The 22,773-nt window shown below is 29.8% G+C and overlaps 2 protein-coding genes across 4 annotated transcripts in view; one reads left to right on the forward strand and one right to left on the reverse strand.

The window, feature by feature from the left end:
* LOC135131960 (SET and MYND domain-containing protein 4-like) lies at positions 1-9,105 on the forward strand. Its single transcript, XM_064059838.1, has 4 exons — positions 1-57; positions 7,242-7,642; positions 7,692-8,629; positions 8,755-9,105. The coding sequence occupies exons 2-4, from the start codon at positions 7,283-7,285 to the stop codon at positions 9,098-9,100; spliced, it is 1,644 nt and encodes a 547-aa protein (XP_063915908.1). The 5' UTR covers positions 1-57; positions 7,242-7,282; the 3' UTR covers positions 9,101-9,105.
* LOC135131961 (protein OSCP1) overlaps positions 8,930-22,773 on the reverse strand; it is a 21,312-nt gene continuing 7,468 nt past the window's right edge. For 2 of the 3 annotated variants that reach the window (XM_064059839.1, XM_064059841.1), the window contains exons 2-3: positions 20,092-20,923; positions 8,930-8,990 (exon numbers count right to left, since the gene is read on the reverse strand). In XM_064059839.1, coding sequence (XP_063915909.1) covers positions 8,975-8,990; positions 20,092-20,923 — 848 coding nt within the window. In that variant the 3' untranslated portion in view covers positions 8,930-8,974. Of the gene's footprint in view, positions 8,991-20,033; positions 20,924-22,773 lie in introns of those variants that run through there. The other variant, XM_064059840.1, reaches the window with a different exon arrangement.

Genomic DNA, 22,773 nt, shown 5'->3' on the forward strand with positions numbered 1-22,773 from the left:
GAATTGTAACCGGACATTTCATTATCGTCGGAAAGTTTTGTGTACAAATAGAAAATTGTAAGTAGCTGCAGGGTGAATTTGGTCTGATTGTGAGTGTTTTTGAATATTATTTTGGACGCATGAATAAGAATGACACCTCGGTCTAATATGGCTGGAATCATCCAGTATTACGACCAACAACACTTTCCGATTGTATTAAAAAGATGAGCAGAAGTGTGCCGGGAATTGCTATTTTCGGCGATGTTTTTGTAATACCTCATTCCTCAAGTAGTGTAAATTTGGCGAAGACAAAGTGTTGTTAAATTGTTACATGTTTCGACAAGATTTCAGATAGATTTGGTGCCGTATCATAAAAATATCGTCTATTACCTTTTGTTTGTTGTCATTACTTCTTTAATTGTTGGCGTTGGTGTCAGATTCACCTGTTGTGAGTACTGTCTGCTATCACTAATATACCTAGCGGTTCTATAACGTGATAGTAATTTTGACACCCAGTAACACATTTTTTCAATTTACCTGTGTTGCTCTCACTTTGAACCCGCCATCATCAATTATAGGACATCCACGAAAATAGTGGTTTTATGGTTTTAGCTTTTCCAAACTCTTCGTTTGCAAAGAAAGAGCATCTCAATTAATAGGTACTTCTAAATACATAAGCTGGTTCAGGTTTGGGGTGGTGTGTCATAAATTTGGCGAAGGAGTCAAAGTGGTAAAACAGCTGTTTTCGTGGATCGCTTATATTTTGCTAACGTCAGCTGCTTATTAAATCGAACGGGAAAGATCCTCAGGGAATCCCTTGACTAAGATGTGTTTGATCCACATAAATTATGACATTTCGACTATTTCGTTAAATATTTTAGAAAATTTACCATGTTTACGCGCGTTGTGTCGAATGATGTGGGTTTTCGTGAAGATTTTGGGCTGATGTCATCAATTCTTTGCTGGAAACAACTATCTTCATTATGGTACGAACCGGGAGAGCAACAAAAACACGATCAAAGGTAGTTATGGTTTTTCGAAAGTATGCCTTTGACAGTTGCATTTTCACCCCAAACTTCAAATTGACAGTAATCTGACAAGACGAACATTCTGTCAGAGTCAAATTTTCAAAAATCCATCGCCAATGCTAATCAGGATGTTTTGGTGTCAAAATTTTCTGGGAACTTAGATATGTACATTTTTTCCGAGATAATCCATGAAAATATGTTCATGCATTTGTTGACAATTTCCTATTCAGTGTTGAAAAAGAAATTATATAAACGTTTATTTAACAATTTATAGATTTTAGTTATGTATTCTTTGGGATGGGTAATATGATTTCAGATTTTCTTTTATAACCCATATACGTAAAATAGAGACGAATCAGAGATGTGTAGTTAAAACAAATGAAAAATGTTTAGCAGATGAGGTAATGAAAACGGCAAACATGCATTTTTGTGTTCTACGATTTGATATTGGTCAAGATGTCAATGACAACGCTGCCTTTGTAGCAGAATCATTTATTGTTATTTCCAATTTTATACATTTATTCCTTAATCCTTAACTTGTAATAAGTTTATTTTTACCAGTGTCTTTCAATGTTTTCTTTAAGTTGCACAGTTTGTAGGCTACGAAAAAGTCAGTCTCTCATTTTCGTTTGTGGGCGCGTTTGTATGCTCTGTTTGTCACCAGTTTGTCTGTTACCATTTTAGTAGGTATTGCGGGTACCGAATGATTATTAATTATTGAGTGTTGGTAACCCTGAATTATTGACAGCAATGCTGGTAATGCTGGTATGTCAGTTCATAGTTGTCAATTTGAGAATCAGGTATGCCGTTATTAAACTTTAAATATGTCGCCAACTTGACAAAAAAATTTCAAATGTTAATAGTCATTAGGTATCTTCAGTCTTGATCTCTGTTTATTGTTTTTGATTTTACACAACTGTCGCAATCAATCGGAGTTAAAAAATATGTACAGGGTGAATCAATAAGCTCGCGATCGTCGATATCCCATTAAATTAGAGGTGGATAAAATTCTGGAACTAAAATTTTGCGGCTGTTGGAGCAGCCTGTATTAAAATTACGTGAATTATACAGAGTGTTTTGTTTTGGAGGCATAGCACACAACTTAATTTTTTTTTAATACCCTATATATTTTGGCTTCTTTCTAGGCTTTCTAACCATAGTTTATTTTTTAGTTGTGTTGTGATATTTTATGAAGAAATAATCATTGATACGCGCATTGTTATGATATCGATTAAATAAAATTTTAATATACAGTGTTTATAAAGTTTACAATTTTTAAATATCGATATTTCATGTTTTCAGATAGAACACCTTGTATTTAATTTGTGCATCTTACTCCATTTTTGTTCTCTTTCGTTCAATATGTCGGCGTGTCCCTGTAAAAAGTAAAAAATCTCAGTGACTATCAACATTAAATTAAGAAAAAATAGAGGGTGTTCTAGTTGAAAAAATTGAAATCTTGATATTTGAGAATTGTCATAATTTGAAATTTTTTATAAACATTATACAGATTAAAACTCAATTTGATTTATAATGAGTAGCTTTATTCATCTTTCTACAAAATATTGTTACCCAGATTTTAAAGCTATTGCTCTTTTTTTTGTAATGATTTCCATTGCTAAGGGAATAACTTGACAACATCGCATTGGAATTTTAAAAATAAACCATAGTTCTAAAACATAAGAAGATGCATTGACTTATACCTGTATCTTTTCATATATCCCAGATTTTTTTGTGTTTTTTTTAATTGCTTGGCCATAGAAAATTCTAGGGAAAAGTCAAAATTAGCCCCGCCCACCCACTCGGTCCCTCACTGTTTTTCTTCTGAAATAAAAAATTAATCTTATAGCAAATATGTAGTACAACAAAACAAGTTACGTTTAGAACTTTTTTTTTTACTTTTTTTACAGACTAGGTTCTAATTAATTACCAATTCCACTCTACAGAAGAAAAAATAATTAACCCCGCCCACCCACCCGCTTCTATTTTAGTAATTAATTTTATCTGCTCTGAATGAAAGGTGAAACTTATACTGAACCGGCATAAAACTTATCGTTAGAATGAGAAGAGGGCGGGTGGGTGGGGTTAGTACTTGCTAAGATTCTACTGATTTTGGCAGATCTTTTATTGACAAATGACGTACTCTCTAAAAAAATAGTTGTGTTCCACTTGAAAAAAAAACCTTATAGACAGGGCTGGGATATAGTTCTCGATGTACTGATTCGAAAAAATAATGTGTTACTGGTTCTGGACTAAAACTTTAGAAATATTTGGTTTTGTATTCAGTTTTTTTTTTTCAAAAATCTTAATTACTCCTAATTCATTCGGAGTTTTTGAACAAATTGTAGAAGTTTTTGAAGAAATCAGGTCTAAACTAACTTCTCGAGATTGAAATAAAAAAAAAAACTTTTTAGGTAATTTTTGGATATGGTCCAAAAAAAGTCAAATTTTCATATATCTCAGATTGTTTTGTGATTTTTTTTTTATTGCTTGCTCATAGAAGACTAGGAAAAAGTCAAAATTAGCCCCGCCCACCCACCCGGTCTCTCTTTGTTTTTCTTCGGAAATAAGAAATTTATCTTATAGCTAATATATGTAGTACAGCAAAACAAGTTACGATTAGAACTTTTTTTTTACTTTATTACAGCCTAGGTTCTATTAATTCCAATTCCACCCTACAGAAAAAAAATAATTAACCCCGCCCACCCACCCGCTTCTATTTTAGTGATTAATTTTATCTGCTCTAAATGAAAGGTGAAACTTATACTGAACCGACATAAAACTTATCGTTAGAATGAGAAGAGGGCGGGTGGGTGGAGTTAGTACTTGCTAAGATTCTACTGATTTTGGCAGATCTTTTATTAAGAAATGACATACTCTCTAAAAAAATAGTGGTGTTCCACTTGAAAAAAAAAACCTTATAGACAGGTCTGGGATATGGTTCTCGATGTACTGATTCGAAAATATTATGTGTTACTGGTTCTGGACTAAAACTTTAGAAATATTTGGTTTTGTATTCAGTTTTTTTTTCAAAAATCTTAATAATTACTCCTAATTCATTCGGAGTTTTTGAACAAATTGTAGAAGTTTTTGAAGAAATGAGGTCTAAACTAACTTCTCGAGATTGAAATAAAAAAAAAAAAAACTTTTTAGGTCATTTTTGGATGTTGTCCAAAAATGTCAAATTTTCATATATCTCAGATTGTTTTGTGATTTTTTTTATTGCATGCTCATAGAAGACTAGGAAAAAGTCAAAATTTGCCGCGCCCACCCACCCGGTCTCTCATTGTTTTTCTTCGGAAATAAGAAATTAATCTTATAGCACAAAAAAAGTTACGAATGAAACTTTTTTTTTACTTTATTACAGCCTAGGTTCTATTAATTCCAATTCCACTCTACAGAAGAAAAAATTATTAATCCTGTCCACCCACCCGCCTCTATTTTAGTGATTAATTTATCTGCTCTAAATGAAAGGTCAAACTTATACTGAACCGGCATAAAACTTATCGTTAGAATGAGAAGAGGGCGGGTGGGTGGGGTTAGTACTTGCTAAGATTCTACTGATTTTGGCAGATCTTTTATTGACAAATGACATACTCTCTAAAAAAATAGTGGTGTTCCATTTGAAAAACACCTTATATACGGGGTTGGGATATAGTTCTCGATGTACTGATTCGAAAAAATTATGTGTTACTGGTTCTGGAGTAAAACTTTAGAAATATTTGGTTTTGTAGTAAATTTTTTTCAATAATTTTAATAATTACTCCTAATTTATTCGAAGTTTTTGAACAAATTGTAGAAGTTTTTGAAGAAATGGGTGAGGTCTAAACTAACTTCTCGAGGTCGAAATAAAAAAAAAAACTCTTTAGGTAATTTTTGGAAGTGGTCCAAAAAAGTAAAATTTTCAGATATCCCAGATTTTTTTGTGATTTTTTATTGCTTGTCCATTGAAGACTTTAGGAAAAAGTCAAAATTAGAATATATATCGTGGTATATATTCCATTTGAAAAAAAATAATCGAAGGCGATTTCTAGCGGCGTAACGAACAATGTAAAATATATTAAAAGCACTTAACTAACGGGATAAAATGTCCTTCAGCACTAAGTGATAGCAATCAGAAGCTCAAGTGTTTATTTATGTTTATACATCGAAAGAATGTCACGTAGAAATTAATTTGATTTGGATGACATAAACATAGATAATACACAATGCGAGAGAAAACACGTCCAGGATGTTCAACGCTAGTGGTAAACTACTATTATACCGTGCTTTATGTTTTTGCAAAAATTTGGACGGTTAGGGAAAAACTCAAACTGGATTCATACACCACACTTATAGGAGTATATTGTTGTATAACAATTAAATCAAATAAAAACAAAATTCTTCCAAATGACGTCATCAAATTGATGATTAACAAAATTTTGGTTAGGATTTAACCATCTATATGATATTTCTAATATACAGGGGCGGCTGGTCAGGGGCGGCAGGGTCGGCCACGCCGTACCAGTCATTTTAAAATACTTAGTAAACGTTGAAATTAGAAAATAAAAAAAGAAATAAAGTTTGAATGTACGTTAGGATAGATCATATATATTAAAAATATATTTTATTATATTGTAGGTACAAAATAAAGCATTTGTTGCTAATTTTAAATGCTGATAAACACGCTTTGCCGGCAAGATTTCGGCACGCCGTATCCAGGAATGCATTATGCTCGATGTTTCGACTTCGTAGCAGCTTACGGTTTCATCGTTCTCTTTATCTAGTACACTGTAGTAGACAAAGACCTGGCGGAACGTATGTTGTGCCAGGTCCGGCGAAATCCTCCTTCGCCGTACCCAGCAACGCGAATTTAGTTTTTAAAACGCTTAATATTTAAGATAGCTAACCAAATTACAAAACAATAACGGCTTCGATGTTCTTCAGTGCATACTATTTTTTTTTAATAATAATTGTCGATTTAATACATTTTCCTGTGTATGAATAATAAACGAAAAAAATTACATTAAATTATCTAAAATTTTATTTTTCGTACATAACTTAGCTACAACATAAATGCGCTTTTTCTGTATTTTTAGCATCTAAGCGTTTTCAGATATTTCAGAAACGAATTTAAAGTTTTAAATCATTTTAATTTTTCAATTATTCAATTAATTTATTTGACAATTTGTCATATACATTAAAAAAAAATAAATGTAAATGAAGATAGTTAACAGTTGGTACTTTTATTATTACTTTTTTTTTATATTTTTTAACTGCATGTCATTATTTAATTATTATTATTTAATTGTGGATGTCCGGGGTCGGCAAGCCGTATAGCCGCCGGTCGACGGGGAACTCAGTAAAAATATGGTTATGTTTTCGGTGGTTCACAAGTAACGATAAAGCAGAACAAGTAGAATTAAGGATTAATAGTATTTGGAATCAAACTGACATTGTCAATTTCCTATAAAAAATTATTTTAACAGGTCGAAACATTTGAGATGTTTTGTACATCCTGGCACGTAAAATGTCAGTGGTTAATGAGTAGCAGCCATACATTACGAAAATATATAACACCAAGGTGTAGACTCAAAATATTTGGCCGACCCGAAATTTTGACCCACCAGCCGCCACTGCTAATATACATTCACAATTTGACAACAATCGGTCGGGTAGTTTCGGAGAGTTGAAACAGAACACCCTGTATAATTGAAAATAATTTTGGATCTTCAAAGAATTGTATAACTTTTGTCCTGATATAATAATGTCTAACCTGTATTCAGTGATCATTTAAGAGTTGAACATTTTTAATTTTTAATTTATTTTTTTAATGTTAATAAAAATATGTATCAAAGGATCAAAAGCAATGGAATGGTGTAAAAGATTCGAGGAATTGTGTCTTCAAAATTAGTGAAAAAATGCTTCAAATTATTTAGGCAACATTTTCTTCGTTCTTGAGACCCAAAGGTCCAGTTTCTCAGATTTTTTATAATAAGCTCTCTATCTTAAAATTAATATAGGGTGGATTCCTGAACCAGGTAAAAGGACGCAGTATAGTGCATATTTTAAGCGAAACATTTGTAATAAATGTTAGTGATGACGTCATCAAATTTTTAAAAGGGATAAACATCATTTTTAGGATATAGGTATATGGACGCAATTTTTGAACATTTGTTTTAATCTCATACTTACTTGTTCGTTTTTCTTTTAAAGTGGAATAATAACGAAATTTTCTCTTTTTTATTGTTGCAGAGAAAATCTCGTAGAACTTCTGGACACCGTGTGAATTCATCATGGATATCCATGTAGAGCTATGGAAAAAGCTTGCCGAACACCCCGATTTCGACCTATCCACTTATTTAAACAAATTCATGTCGCTGTCATCAAACTTGGACCAAATTAATTTCGTTTATGACGAACTAGAAAAACACAGCGCCTTCCCCCAATTTCACAAGGACGGGAAAAACGATATAACCTCAATCGCGGTTAGACACGAGGGAAATAAACTCTACAAGAAAAATTTATTTTCGAACGCGTTCAATTGCTACACAGTAAGTATTCTGGCAGCTAAAACCAAAGAAGTTTTGGCGCTTGCGTACGCCAACAGGTCAGCCGCCCTACTTAAGATGGGTTTATACAAGGAAAGTCTAACAGTAAGTAACACTCATTTGTTCAAAACAAAACAACAATAAAAATTCATAGGACATCGGACGGGCTCTGGTAAACGGTTATGCAAATAAGGCAAAATTGACAGCGCGCCAAGATTATTGTAACATGTTTAAAAAGCCGATTTTACCAGCGTACGAAAAAGTACCGAAAATTCGAAACGTTGAACAGCACCCATTCATCCAAAGCGCCAAAAACTGTGTTGAAATTAGACGAAACGAGCGTTTTGGAAGACACGTTGTAGCGACTAGAGACATCAAAATAGGCGAAGTCGTAGTAGTCGAGCAGCCCTTTGCTTTCAAGTTATTGGATCAGGAATTAGTGTACTGTCACGAATGTCTCGAACTTTGCTACTGCAACATCCCTTGTGACCACTGCACCAGGTCCTTGTATTGCAGTACCACTTGCAAAGACAAAGCTTTCTCCGACTACCACAAGTACGAATGCCCTTTGTTGCAGTCCATTAAGGGAATTCCAGGCAGCAACGAGTCCGTCTTGTTGCCTTTAAAACTAATTTTCCAAAATGGCCAAAAATTTTTCACCGAAGTTGCCCCCCATCCAGGCGTTTATCGTTCCGACCGTTTGCGCGAAATCCGCGATCTTCAAACACATTTGGACACCACGGACCCTTTCACTGTGTTTGAAAAATGCGCCTTAGTTGCAGGGATTGTTCACTTGGTTAAGAACCACTCCAGTTTTCTGGAAAGTGCCTTCAGTGAGGAGCACCTCAAGGAAAATCTTTTCAAGGTGATGCTGATATGCGAGCTTAACAGTGTTGAGATCACCGAGTTCACCCCAAAGGACAATACAGATATTTTTGAAAAACAGCAAATTGGAGCCGGACTTTACTCTTTTTGCAGCCTTTTCAATCATTCTTGTTGCAACAACGTTGCCAAGAATTTCCACGGAAACACGATTGTTCTTAGGGCAGTCAATTCTATCAAAAAGGGGGAGCAGTGTTTTGTTAATTATAGGTAAGTTGAGTGAAACAATGCGCATGCGTTACAACACAATAGGGACACAGCGCACAATGCTACAATTGTTGATCCTAGTCAATTTTGAAATCGAAATTGTAATATCAGTAACGTTTTTCTTGTAGTTCCAACTATTTGGTAGACCTGAAGCCGTTTCGCCAAGGCTACTTGACTCAGCACAAATTTTTCACCTGCACGTGTCGAGCCTGCGAAGAGGATTGGCCAATATTTACTCCTATAGATTTTCAAGCTAACATAGCCCTGCACTCTTGTGACTGTTTCAACCTTCTTTTGCCGGTCGTCGTCATCACTGGGGGTGCAAATGTTGCATATGTCAAGGAGAAACTAAAGCTGTTTATTTCTGAAATGCAGAAGAAGGAAAAAAAATTACCTCCTTCAAGAAACTATTCTTTGACCAAGTATGCTTTGTTGCAGTGTTATAATGTTTTAGGCAACAAGAGAAGAGTTTGAATGGATTCCCCATTATTATTTTTTTTAAGTTACTTTGACTTAGTAGCTACTTTTTGATATTGCTATTACTTACTATATAACTATTGTTACATTCACTGTGTTCTGTGTTTAAAACTTTTTTCATAATACATTTTTTGATTAATATTAATGAGTATTTGTTTTTCTATTGCAATTATTTCGGTAAAAACGTCTCCGGCTGTAGGCGCAACAAATCGTTAGTAAATTTCGACTTATTTTGTGAAAAGGAGACGATTGAGTATATTTTCCACATTCTGGCGTGTGTTGATTCAAGAAATTCGTTAAAAAACTTCAGAAATGTTACTTTTCAAGCTTTTTCGTGTTTTCTAGCGTTTCTGGCACAGTACGCGTCCGAAAATACCAAGGAAACCATGAAATTTTAGCTAGAAGTCTTATTTTTGTCGAATTTTCGAAAAGGGGACGATTGGGTATATTTTCCACATCCTGGCGTTTGTAGATTCAAGAACTTACCTCGGTCCTAAAGTACAGCCAGACAGATCCCATTTTTTTGAAAACATAACATTTTTTGCGATTTTGTTATTTGATAAACCGCCATAAAGTGGAAATTGATGGCGTAAGAAACACACCTCCTTTGACTTGAATTTTTTAGTTGTTTGATTTTTTTTTGTTTCTTCAGTTTTTCGATTGCAATTTTTTAGTTTGAGTTCTCGAATGTTCAATTTTTAATGTTTCAATTTTTCGTTTCGGTTTTTTATTTATTTTTTTTTTCAGTTATTCAATTTTTTAATGTTTTTATAAATTTTAATTTTTTCAATTTTTCTTTTCCTCATTTTCGTTCATTTTTCTGGGTTTTTCAATTTTTGGATATGCAACTCTTGGAGTATTCATTTTTAAATGTTTCCGTTTATTGATTTTCTAACTTTTGGATGTTTCAATTTTTATATTTGCAGTTTCACGGGTTATTAATTAATTTTTCAAGTTTTTGATTTTTCAATTTTTCGATTTGCAATTTATTTATTGCGGTTTTGTTTTCTGTATTTTTCAATTTTTCGGTTTTTCAGTGTTCTAATTTTATATATTTTTTTTATGTGAAATTTTTCGTTTGTTTTGTTTTTCTTTTTTTTCAACTTTTTGTTTCTTCAATTTTTCAATTTGCAGTTATTCTAGCTTTCATTTTAAATATGTAATAAATTCTAATAAACGTTTTAAAATTTTTGCACTTTTTCAGTTTTTCGATTTTTAATTTTTCAGTTTTCGTTTCTTCAGTTTTATTTCTTCAAATTTTCGATTTACAATTTTTCTGTTTTCAATTTTTCAACTTTTAGATTTTGTAATTTTTCTATGTACTTTTCAGTTTAAACATGTACTTAATAATATTTGTAATTTTTAAATTTTTTAGATTTTTCCATTTTTCAATAATTGCATTTTAAAACTTCTTCATTTATTTGCTTTTTCAATTTTTCGATCTGCTATGTTACAGTTTTTCCACTTAACAACTATAATTTTTCGAATTCACAATTTTTGGGTTTTCAAATTTCGATAAAAGTTATTCGAATTTTTCGATTCATTAATCGTTTTCGATTTTTAGTTTTTCACTATTTCAATTTTTCGTTTCTTGAATTCTTCGATTTTCCACTTTTTCGATTTTGCAATTTTTCGTTTTTTTCAATTTTTGGATTTTTTAACTTTTCAAATAAACAAAATGGAAACATTGCAAAATCGAAAAATCAAACTGAAACGATGAAAAACTATAAAATCAAAACTTTGAAAAATCTAAAAATTGAAAAATCGAGAGATTCAAGATTGAGAAACTCTACAATCGAAAAGGTGAAAAACGAAATATGTATATTGTAGAATCGAAATATTTTTTGGAAATTAAAGAAATCCAAAAATTGGGTAAAAATTCAAAAATTCGAAAATCGGGGAATTGAAAAACCAAAGATTGAAAATTTCTAAAAATTGAATAAACGAAAATTATAAAATTAATCGAAAGAAACATTGGAAAAATAAATTAAATGAAAAAACGTAAAATTGTAATACAAAACCGGGAAAATCAAAAATTACAAAACACTCCAACCGCAGCTTTTCTCAATTGTTCAATTTTTCATAATTTTTTTTGTTTCTTCACCTTTTCGATTTACAATTTTTCGAGTTTTTATGTCTAAATTTTTCAGTTTTCTAATTTTTGAATGTTTCAATTTTTGATTTCCAATTTTTGGGTTTGAGTTTCTCGAATTTTCGATTTTTAATGGTTCAGTTTTTCGTTTCGGTTTTGATTTATTCAGTTTTTTTATTTTCCAATTTTTGGATGTTTCAATTTTTATATTTAGAGCTTGACGAATTATTAATTTTTCATTTTTTAATGTGTCGATTTTTCAATTTTTCATTTTTTCAATTTTCGATTTGCAGTTTTTTGTTTGGGTTTTTTATTTTCTTTCAACTTTTAGACTTTTTAATTTCTCGTTTTTTTAATTTTTGATTTGCCATTTTTCTAGTTTTCTTTCTAAATATGTAGGAAATATAATCGTTTTAAAATTTTTAATTTTTCATTTATTGGATTTTAAAACTTTTTCATCTATTCGACTTTTCAATTTTTCCCGGTTTACATTTTTAGTTTTTCATTTTTAAATTTTTCAGTTTTTCAATTTTCCAACTTTTGGGTGTTTTAGTTTTTAGATTTTGTAATGTTTCGATTTACAATTTCACGAGTTTTCAATTTTAAAATTTGTCGATTTGCAAATTTTCATTTCGGTTTCGTATTTTCTGTTTTTTCAATTTTTCGGTTTTTCAGTGTTCTGATTTTTTACTTTTGCTCTTTTTAAATGTAATATTTTTCAGTTGTTGTATTTCAAAATTTTTGAATTTTTCAATTTTTCGGTTTTCAATTTTTCGATTTTTCTACTTTTAGATTTTGTTTATTTTTCTTTTTTCAATTTTAGATTTTTCGATTCCTGGGTTTTTCGTTTTTCCAATTTTTCATTTGCAGGTTTTGTAGTTTTCAATTTAAACATGTAATAATTATAATTTTTGAAACTTTTTCAGTGTTTCCGTTTTTTGTTTCTTCAATTTTTCGACTTGCAATTTTTCGATTTTGCAGTTTTTCGTTTTTTCAACTTTTCGAATAAAGAAAATGGAAAATTACAAAATTGTAAAATCAAAAAAGAAGCAATGGAAAACTGTCCAATGAAAAAAATTTTGAAAAACCTAAAAATTGGAAATCAAGATCTTGAAAAATTTAAGAAACAAAAAAGGTGAAAAACGAAATATGTATATTGTAAAATCGAAATATTTATTGAAGATTAAAGAAATCAGAAAATTGAGTAAAAATCCAAAAATTGGAAAACCGGGAATTGAAAAATCAAAGATTGAAAATTTCAAAAAACTGAATAAACGAAACTTATAAATTTTAATCTAAAGAAAGATTGAAAAAGTAAAGGAAATGAAAAAACGTAAAGTTGTGATATAAAATCGGGAAAATCAAAAATTACGAAACACTCCCGCAGGTTTTTTCAATTACATATTCAATTTTTTTTTTGTGTCTTCACCTTTTCGATTTACAATTTTTCGAGCTTTTATGTCTACATTTTTCAGTTTTCCAATTTTTGGATGTTTCAACTTTTGTTTTCCAATTTTTCGGTTTGAGTTTCTCGAATTTTCGATTTTTAATGGTTCAGTTTTTCGTTTCGGTTTTTATTTTTTCAGTTTTTTGATTTTCCAACTTTTGGATGTTTCAATTTTCATATTTTGAGCTTGACGAATTATTAATTTTTAATTTTTCAAAGTTTCAATTTTTCATGTTTTCAATTTTCGATTTGCAGTTTTTCGTTTCGATTTTTTATTTTCTTTATTTTTTGATTTTTCAACTTTTAGATTTTTTAATTCTTCGTTTTTTTAATTTTTGATTTGCAATTTTTCTAGTTTTCATTTTAAATATGTAGTAATAATGGTTTTAAAATTTTTGCACTTTCTTTACGATTTTAGAATTTTTCAGTTTTTCAGTTACTGAATTTTAAAATTTTTTTCATTTTTCGACTTTTCAATTTTTCGATTCTTCAGTTTTTGATCAGCAAATTTTTCTAGTTTTCATTTTAAATTTATATGTAAGAAATATCATTTTTAAAATTTCACATTTTTCATTTATTGGATTTTAAAACTTTTTCATTTATTCGACTTTTCAATTTTTCTCGATTTACATTTTTAGTTTTTCAATTTTTTGTTTGTTCAATTTTACGACATGCAACATATGGAGTTTTCATTTTTAAATTTTTCAGTTTTTCCATTTTCCAACTTTTGGGTCTTTTAATTTTTAGATTTTTTTCGGTTTTTTATTTTTCTTTATGTTTCAATTTTTCGATTTTTCTACTTTTAGATTTTTTTATTTTTCTTTTTTCAATTTCAGATTTTTCAGTTCCTCGGTTCGTCTTTCCAATTTTTCCTTTGCAATTTTTGTAGTTTTCAATTTAAACATGTAATAATTATAATTTAAAAAATTTTTCAATTTTAGGGATTCGGAATTTTTCTATTTTTCTATTTTTCAGTTATTGGATTTCAAAACTTTTTCATTTATTCGATTTTTCAATTTTTCGATCTTTCAATGTTACAATTTTTCAGCTTCACAATTTTGACGATTTTCTGATTTTCCGATTTTACAATTTTTAGATTTTCCAATCATTCGATTCATTTTTTCATATTTCCAGTTTTTCGAGATTCATTAAGTTTCTAGATTTTTAGTTTTTCAGTGTTTCAATTTTTTGTTTCTTCAATTTTTGGATTTGCAATTATCCGATTTTCCACTTTTTCGTTTTTTCAACTTTTCGAATAAAGAAAATGGAAACATTGCAAAGTTGAAAAATCAAAAAAGAAGCAACGAAAAATTATAAAATGAAAACTTTGAAAAACCAAAAAATTGAAAATTCGAGAGATTCCAAATTGAAAAATTCAAAAATTGAAAAAGTACGAAATCGAATAAATGAAGTATGTACATTGTGAAATCGAAATGTTGACAATTGAAGAAATCGAATAAATGGAAATCCAAAATCCACTAGAGAAGTTGGACAGTCGAGGAACTGAAAAATGAAAGCTTGAAAATTTAAGAAATTGAATAAACGAAAGAGAAACATTGAAATACAAAGGAAATGAAAAAATAAAATCGGGAAGAAGGAAAATTAAAAAACAGGGAAAATAAGACTAAAAACCAAGAACTTGAAAAATTGAAAATCGAAAAATTAAAAATTGGAAACCGAAAAATCGGAAAATGAGAAATCGTAATATCGAAAAATTGAAAAAATTAAAGTTAGAAGAATGAAAAATTACACAATGAAAAATAGTAAAATAAAAAATTAAAGAAAATAAAAAAACAAAAAATTATGATATGTATCAAAAAACTGTAAAATCGAAGAAAAAGGAAAACCGAAAAATTGTAATATTTTATTTTTTTATGGTTATCATAAAAAATTAAAATCAAAAGAAACATTGAAAAATAAAGGAAATCAAAAAAGATAAAACTGTGATATAAAATCGGGAAAATGAAAATTAAAAAACAGGAAAATAAAAAAAAAATCAAAAACTTGAAAAATTCAGGAAACGAAAAATTGCAAATCGAACAATTAAAAATTGAGAAACCAAAAAATCGAAAAATAAAAAATTGTAATTATGAAAAAATTGCAAATCGAAAAATTGAAAGTTTGGAAGTTGGGAAATTGAAAAATTGAAAATTGGAAACCGAAAAATCGGAAAATGAGAAATCGTAATATCGAAAAATTGAAAAAATTAAAGTTAGAAGAATGAAAAATTACACACTGAAAAATGGTAAAATAAAAAATTAAAGAAAATGAAAAAACGAAAAATTATGATATGTATCAAAAAACTGTAAAATGGAAAAAAACAGGAAAACCGAAAAATTGTAATATTTAATTTTTTTAGAGTTGTCATAAAAAATTAAAATCAAAAGAAACATTGAAAAATAAAGGAAATCAAAAAATATAAAACTATGATATAAAATCGGGAAAATGAAAATTAAAAAACAGGAAAATGAAAAAAATAATCAAAAAACTTGAAAAATTCAGGAAACGAAAACTTGAAAATCGAACAATTAAAAATTGAGAAACCAGAAAATCGAAAAATAAAAAATTGTAAGTATGAAAAAATTGCAAATCGAAAAATTGAAAGTTTGGAAGTTGGGAAATTGAAAAATTGAAAAAATTAAAGTTAAAAAACGAAAAATTATGAAACGGAAACATTGAAAAATGGAAAAAGGAATAATTAAAGAAAAAGATAAAACGAAAAATTGTGATATAAAAAAATTGGCCGAAGGTAAATAAATCTAGATTTTTCGAAAAATTATAAGATTTAATTTTGCTAATTTTATTTGTTAGGGTTACCATAAAAATGTAAAATTCAAAAAAACATTTATATAAACTCGGGAAAATGAAAATTAAAAACCAGGAAAATGAAAAATAAAAATTAGACACTAAAAAATTGAGGAAACAAAAAATAGAAAAATTAAACATTGTAAAAATTGAGAAACTGGAAAACTGGAAAAATTGAAAGTTTGAAAGTTGAGAAATTGTAAAATTCAAAAAATGAATGTTAAAAAACCAAAATTCAATTTTTCGAAAGCTTATAAGATTTGATTTTGCTAATTTTTAAGATCACCATAAGAAACAAAATTAAAACGTCACCTTAGAACTGGTTTGCCGCATATCCAGATCGCGTCCGAGGGATTTTCGCCTCTACTGTTTAGTGCAGATTTGCCGCATGTCGCACTTGGGCGAAGCGAAACATAGTTTAGATTCAGTGCTGATTTGCCGCATGTCCAAGCAGAAATCGATACAGTACCGTTATCCGTTTTTACGTACTTCCTTGCTGTTTTGCTTTTCAGCGTTAGGTTTGGGGTTGGGAAAGAAATCGTATTCAACTTCATGCGCAGAACAATAAGAATAATGTGAAATAAATAAAAAAGAGACTTAACAATTTTGATGAATCTGAAATTAAAAAAAAGCAACTGTAATTTGTGCAATTCTTTTTCTGTTGTTATAGATGTTACAAATATTTTCGATTTTTTTTTTAAGAAAGATTGAGTTTCAAATTATTAGATTCGAAATTTTACAAATTAAAATTTCAAATAGATTTGTTGCTCGTTAAACAAATAATTTAATTTTTTACTTAACAGTAACATTTTTATTTAATGATTTCTCGGAAATGATTGAACTTATTTTCTCTAAAATTTTAGTCAACAAAATTCATAATGCTGCATACCTGTATTCGTATTTGTGGAAATGATATTTCCACATCAATAATTACAGATAATAATAAATACATTTTTCAGAGATAATTAAGATTAAGATTTCTTAATCAACTTCACGCGCAGAACAAGTAATACGGCAAGGACTAATAATGTGAAATAAATGAAAAATTGAAACGATATTAGAAATCGCGTGGTGAAGTAGTTAAAACTAAGTATAACGAACAATGAATGTTAAGTTATTGATGTTTTGATTCGATTTTTTCTAAATATTTTTAAAATAAAGAGACTTATTTTTCTTTATTTTTATATAAAATCTACATTTGATAAAACGCATTGCAGTCATTCATTTTACCTAAAAATTGAAGAATCCAAATATTGCATTGTTAATTTCCATTGTTAAATGGTGAATTGTGAACGAAATACGGAGTACCAAATTTAAATGTGTTTTACAGAAAGGAATTATTTTTACAAAGGATAATAAAATGATATTTTCTTTGCATTGGTGGAGTAATGGCGCGGCGGCTCGTTGACTCGCTGCAGTCCTACTAAAATTGCAGCTTAATATGTAATTTTTTTATATAAAAAAAACTGATAAAGAACACTCGGGTAAAAATAGGTTGTTGTCTCAAACAATTAGATTCCAGTATTTTATTACATTACGTGGATATTGACTACAAGTAGCTATTGTCGGGCAACCAGAGAAAATTAGCAGTGCTACTGTTTAAAACTGTAAATGCAGTATATTTGGATTTGGAAATAAATCATTCGTTTCCATGTCTTATGTATCAAAGACAATTATGTTGACTGCAACCCAAATCTATTTGATTACCCCTAACTCCATAATATCTAGTACTTAATATAGTTATACGCTTTTCAGTTGAAAATGAAAGAATTATTTGTACTGATAGTTGTAAACAATTGTATAAATATTTCCGTTGGATTCCTTTGCGAACTCTTTGTCAATTATTATTTATGATACTATGGTATGATCCCAAACTGTTTAGAGAAGAAAGGGAGACTGTGGTGTGCGCACGTAAACTTGTCCTATTTCTTTCCAATACATTAGCTCTATATATTAGCTCTCTGTCTATCATCTCCTACGTGCACTTATCATAGACTCCTTTTTTCTAAAAAGTATGCAGTATTTCCCGCGCAAACCAGCAGTCAGATCTCTAGATTGCCTGGCCTCGTGATTTGTCACGTATTTTTAAATAACATACAGTTTTCTAAATTTGCTGAAGTACTACTAAACTACAAAAATAAATATACGGGTAAATTAAATTCTCAAATTATAACTCCGAATTAAACATGCAATGTGAAAAGTTAATGCCGTGAACCCTACTAAGTATAAATTAAACGTCATTGTTTGCTAACTACATAATTGATTAAACTTATTATTTTAATAAGGTAAGATATTAAACTAGACAGAGACTTGAATACTTTTTTTTACTAATTTTAATAATTCTTGTAAATGAATAGATATTTAATAATAAAGCAATACATATTATTATACGCAAAAAATGTATTTGCATGCTTTTGCATAAAGTTCCTGCACTTATAATTTATGAACAGTATTTTGGACGATGCCCAATTAATTGATAAATAATAGTATGTTGATGTAAAAAGAGTATCATTACATTACTTCAAATTCTTTTAACTTTCTTTATGTAGTATATCCTGTTTCCAAAATCTCAAGAAATTAGGGTTATGGTAATTCAATTCAATCTGGGTGCTTAGGGTAAAAACTCAATAAACAACAAATTAAAAAGTATGTTATTTTTTAAAATTTATATAACATTTATTGCTGTAAAAGTTGGAGATGACGTTATATGATGGGGAGGATGATTACAAATGTTGGTCAGCGTTTTATCAACCGGAAACGAGAGACCTATGTTTTCGTATTATAGGAGTCATGAAACGTTGAGAAGCCATAAAAGTAGCCAGTCGCCCGATGAACCTGATTACAATACTTCCTTAGCTTGCGCTCGAGACATAAAAAAAAATAAACAATAACATTTGGATTTAATAGCTTTTGATATCTGGTATACCTAAACAGTGAGTGAATTTTATGCGGCTATTATTACCATTACATATAACCATCCACTTAAATTAATTGGTAAAAAAATTTACCCATAAATAAGTTATTGTAAATTTATTTTTATTTACACGCGTATAATTGCACAACAATAATTGTTAGACAAATAGAATGATAAAGAAAGGCAATGTCATATTAAAAAACAAATGACTCGTTTCGATGTAAGGTATCTTATATAAGTTAACAACATACATCTATTTAGTTATTATAGGTAAAATTCTAATACGGAATTTGTTCTTGAAGTAAGTCGTACATTGTAAATAGCTATAAATTCGGAAATAATTCTTTTTCAAAGATACAAGTCAAAAATGTATTAGGCATGATTGTCAAGAAACATTCCAATTCTGTTTCAAATTTGCAAGCATTTTATGTCAAAAGCTGATTTTTGTAAACGTTCCAGTAATAAATTTCGAAGCAAAATCCACCTAAACAGATTTTGCTTCGAAATTTTAATTTTCATATTACTTTTACAACATTTTAATTTAAAAAATTAAAAATGTATCTATTATTTGTGATTATTGATGTAGAAATATCGTTTCTACAAATAAGAATACTACAAAAAATTGTGAACTCTTTTACTGGTATCCAGCGTTATAAATCTTGTTCACTAAAACTTTAGAGAAAATAAGTTCAATCATTCCCGAGAAAAAATTAAATTATTTGTTTATCGAACAACAAATCTATTTGAAAATTAAATTTGTAAAATTTCGAATATAATAATTTGAAAATATTTGTAACATCTATAACAACAGAAAAAGAGTTGCACAAATTACAGTTGCTTTTTTTTAATTTCAGATTCATCAAAATTGTTAAGTCTCTTTTTTATTTATTTCACATTATTCTTACTGTTCTGCGCGTGAAGTTGAATACGATTTCTTTCCCAACCCCAAACCTAACGCTGAAAAGCAAAACAGCAAGGAAGTACGTAAAAACGGATAACGGTACTGTATCGATTTCTGCTTGGACATGCGGCAAATCAGCACTGAATCTAAACTATGTTTCGCTTCGCCCAAGTGCGACATGCGGCAAATCTGCACTAAACAGTAGAGGCGAAAATCCCTCGGACGCGATCTGGATATGCGGCAAACCAGTTCTAAGGTGACGAAAAGATACATTGAAGAAATAAAAGAAATGAAAAAACCTAAAATTGTTATATAAAATCTGGAAAATAAAATTTTAAAAACCAGGAAAATGAAAAATAAAAATAAGAGACTTATAAAATTGAGGAAACGAAAAATTGTAAACTTAAAAAAGTGTGTTTCTCCATTACAAAATTTTGTGATGACGTCATCAACATTTTTGCAAGGACAGGTATATGAATTTGGATAGATGCATTGTGACACTAATAACAACAGTACTGTATTCCCAAATTTTCGTTGAAATAGAGTGAGTCATTCTTGATTTAATTAATAAAATAAGTTGCCCCATTCATGATTTTTTTAGTCACTCTGTATAAGTAATTCTAAAAACTGAGTGTATTGATACAAATATAGAGTCATAATGTTTTGCAAATTTAAGAGAGGATTCATTATAGATGACGTCACCAATGTTTGGGAGGGGATAAACGAATCAATTTTTAATGAACCGAAACTATAACAGAACCATCGTAACTGTACGATTCAAATGAGATTTATTAATATAATTTCAGTAACAAGAAAGCCTACAACCTACTCATTTAAGTCTTCTCCTCCAATCATAGCCAACAAGTCATCCCTCAACGATCCATCCTCCTTATCACCCACCACCATATCCTTCATCATTTCCTGCACCTGATTATCGTCAGTATTGACATCAATACTATCAAACCCCTTTTTCGTTTCTTCTTCATTATTGTTACCATTCTGGTCATTAATCGCCAACCTCAACATTTTCCTATTATCATTCCCCGACCCCATCTTCCTCTCCCCCAAAATCTGGTCAACAAACAACTTCAACTCGTTCACTTCCGGTTCAGACCGATTCTGATTTTTCTCCAAAATCCGCCCATTCTGCGTAACCGAGTAAATATTCTCCCCCAGGTTCTTCAACATCTTCGCCGCCAGCGGGTCGAGATTCTCCGTGATGAAGATCCCCTCCATGTTCTGCAGACCCATTCTGAGTAAAAGCGAAACCCTCACGTTGCTGTCTTTCAGCCAGTACAGAATGTCGTCTCTGAGTTCTTTCTTCTCTTTGTTTGACAGGATCTTGTTGAAGTTGTCCACGAGGTTCTGGACTTTGTGTAGTTGCAGTTGAGTTTCCGGGTTGGTTACGTAGTTCTCGATTTCGTAGAGGTGGCGGAGGGTGATTGCGATTACGTCTTCGGAAACCGTTACTTGCCATTTGAATACCATGGTTATGAGGTCCCAGAGTTTGTTCATGCTGGTGGGGTCTAGGCGCATCATTGAGGATTGGGTGACGTCTTCGATGATGTCACGGACGGCTTCATGACTGTAGGTTGCCTGGGGCTTCATCAGTTCGGTCATGAGCTGCTTTGATATGAGGACGGAGATGATTTCATCAAGAACTGGAACAGAACATAAAATCGAAAATAACGACGAAAAGATCAGGTGTAAACTATTTATATAAATCTAGAGTTAGGGTTACTACATTTATCAGACAATAAAACTAGACGTTACAATGTTCTTAAATTAGATAAAGGAATGGTAATATAATTTCAGAGTGAAGTTATAAAATTTCAAACTGTTGTTCTTTATTGTTATAAACTATAAAGTTAAATCTTGCATCGGGCAATAAAGCATTGTTATCCTATTACATCAACATAAAGTTTTTATATTTTGAAAAGTGTGACAGACTGCTCCACTTTTGCTGAATCGTAGAAACAGTTTCAGAATTTTAAATATCTATGTTAAAATTATGCCTTTTGTTTGTAATTATATGGATATGTGATAAACGCTAAGTTTGATGACTTCTTGGAACAATATGCCAAGATGGCTTAATTTCTTCTTGACATTATATGGATTTTAACTGTTTTTAATATAATTTTCACTTTTAATTGTTACAAACTCAAAGGGGGATAACTACAAAATAAATTTATCTAGAAACATCCTAATCAGGTTTGTTCAAAAGCTAAAATAATTATCCCTTACATTAGAACATTTTTTAAAAAATAACACAAAATTTGCAGTTATTAAGCTCTGAATAAATTTCAGACAATATTCAAACCGTTTTAGTTGTGTTTTTTTTAGAGATTTCAGGGTATAAAAAGAAAATCATTTCTAAATCATTTTTTTTTTAAATCTTGACATTTTATCTTTTTCCAATTTTTTGAGGATTTTTAATCAACTTTTCGATACCTCCGTATTAATTTTTGACCATTTTTCGAGTTTTCGAGATACTAAAAAATACATATTTTCAAATTTTTCGAGAATCTTGATATGGAGCTATATGAACATTTTATAAATCACTTACAAACCGAATATTTCGAAAATGTTGTTCCGGGATTATTAACACTTTATGTTTTCCGAATTAGTTCCTCGACAACTGCATCCCTGAATTTTTTGAGGATTTTTAGACAACTTTTCAAAAATACTCTAATTTTCTAATATTTACCTCTCTCCTGTTATGGATTTTTTACATCTTTTGGAGATTTCGAGATATTAAAAAAACATTTTCAAATTGAATTGAAAATTAATGACAAAATCTTGGTACGTTTCGAAATTTCTAGATATTTAAGAAATTTTACTTTTCAAATCGAATTTTTCGAAAATTTTGGTTCGGAGTATCTGTTTCGAATCAACTCGAATTTTTGGGCAACTTTTCAAAAAAAAACAATTTTCTAATTTTCTCTCCCGTTAAAGAATTTCTATTGTTTAGAGATTTCGGGTTATGTATTAAAAAAACATTTTTAAATTGGATTTTTCGAAAATCTTGGTCCGTTTTGAACGTTTTTCGAAATTTTTAGATATTTAACAAACTTTACTTTTCTAATCAAATTTTTCGAAAATCTTGGTTGAAGCTACTTGTCTTTTTTGAACCAACTCGTCGAGATCTATATCCCAGATTTTTTTGGGCATTTTTAGACAACGATTCAAATTTTTTTCACCTACACCCTATGATTTTTTGACCGTTTTTTGAAATTTCAAGATATTTAAAAAATCTTAGTCCGGGAGCATTAATGTTTTTTAAATGAACTCGTCGAAATTTGTAGTTCTAAATTTTTTGAGTTTTTTTAGGCAACTTTTCAAAAATATCAATTTTCCAGTTCTTCGAGATTTCGAGATATTAAAAAAAAATTCAAGTCAAATTTTTCGACAATCTTGGTCCGGGACCAATAACACTTGATCTTTTTCGAATCAATTCGTCAAGATGTATATCCCAGAATTCTTTCAGGATTTTTAAGCAATTTTTCAAAAA

The sequence above is a fragment of the Zophobas morio genome, unplaced genomic scaffold, assembly GCF_036711695.1.
Source record: "Zophobas morio isolate AGI-343-1 ecotype UQ-CSIRO unplaced genomic scaffold, CSIRO_AGI_Zmor_V1 ptg000021l, whole genome shotgun sequence".
Taxonomy (NCBI): Eukaryota; Metazoa; Arthropoda; class Insecta; order Coleoptera; family Tenebrionidae; genus Zophobas; species Zophobas morio.

Excerpts from the sequence above, each read along its gene's own strand:
- LOC135131960 (XM_064059838.1), top strand. The coding sequence starts at position 7,283 with ATGGATATCCATGTAGAGCTATGGAAAAAGCTTGCCGAACACCCCGAT. Across the intron at positions 7,643-7,691 it reads TATACAAGGAAAGTCTAACA|GACATCGGACGGGCTCTGGT; the intron begins GTAAGTAACACT and ends AAAAATTCATAG. Across the intron at positions 8,630-8,754 it reads CAGTGTTTTGTTAATTATAG|TTCCAACTATTTGGTAGACC; the intron begins GTAAGTTGAGTG and ends TTTTTCTTGTAG.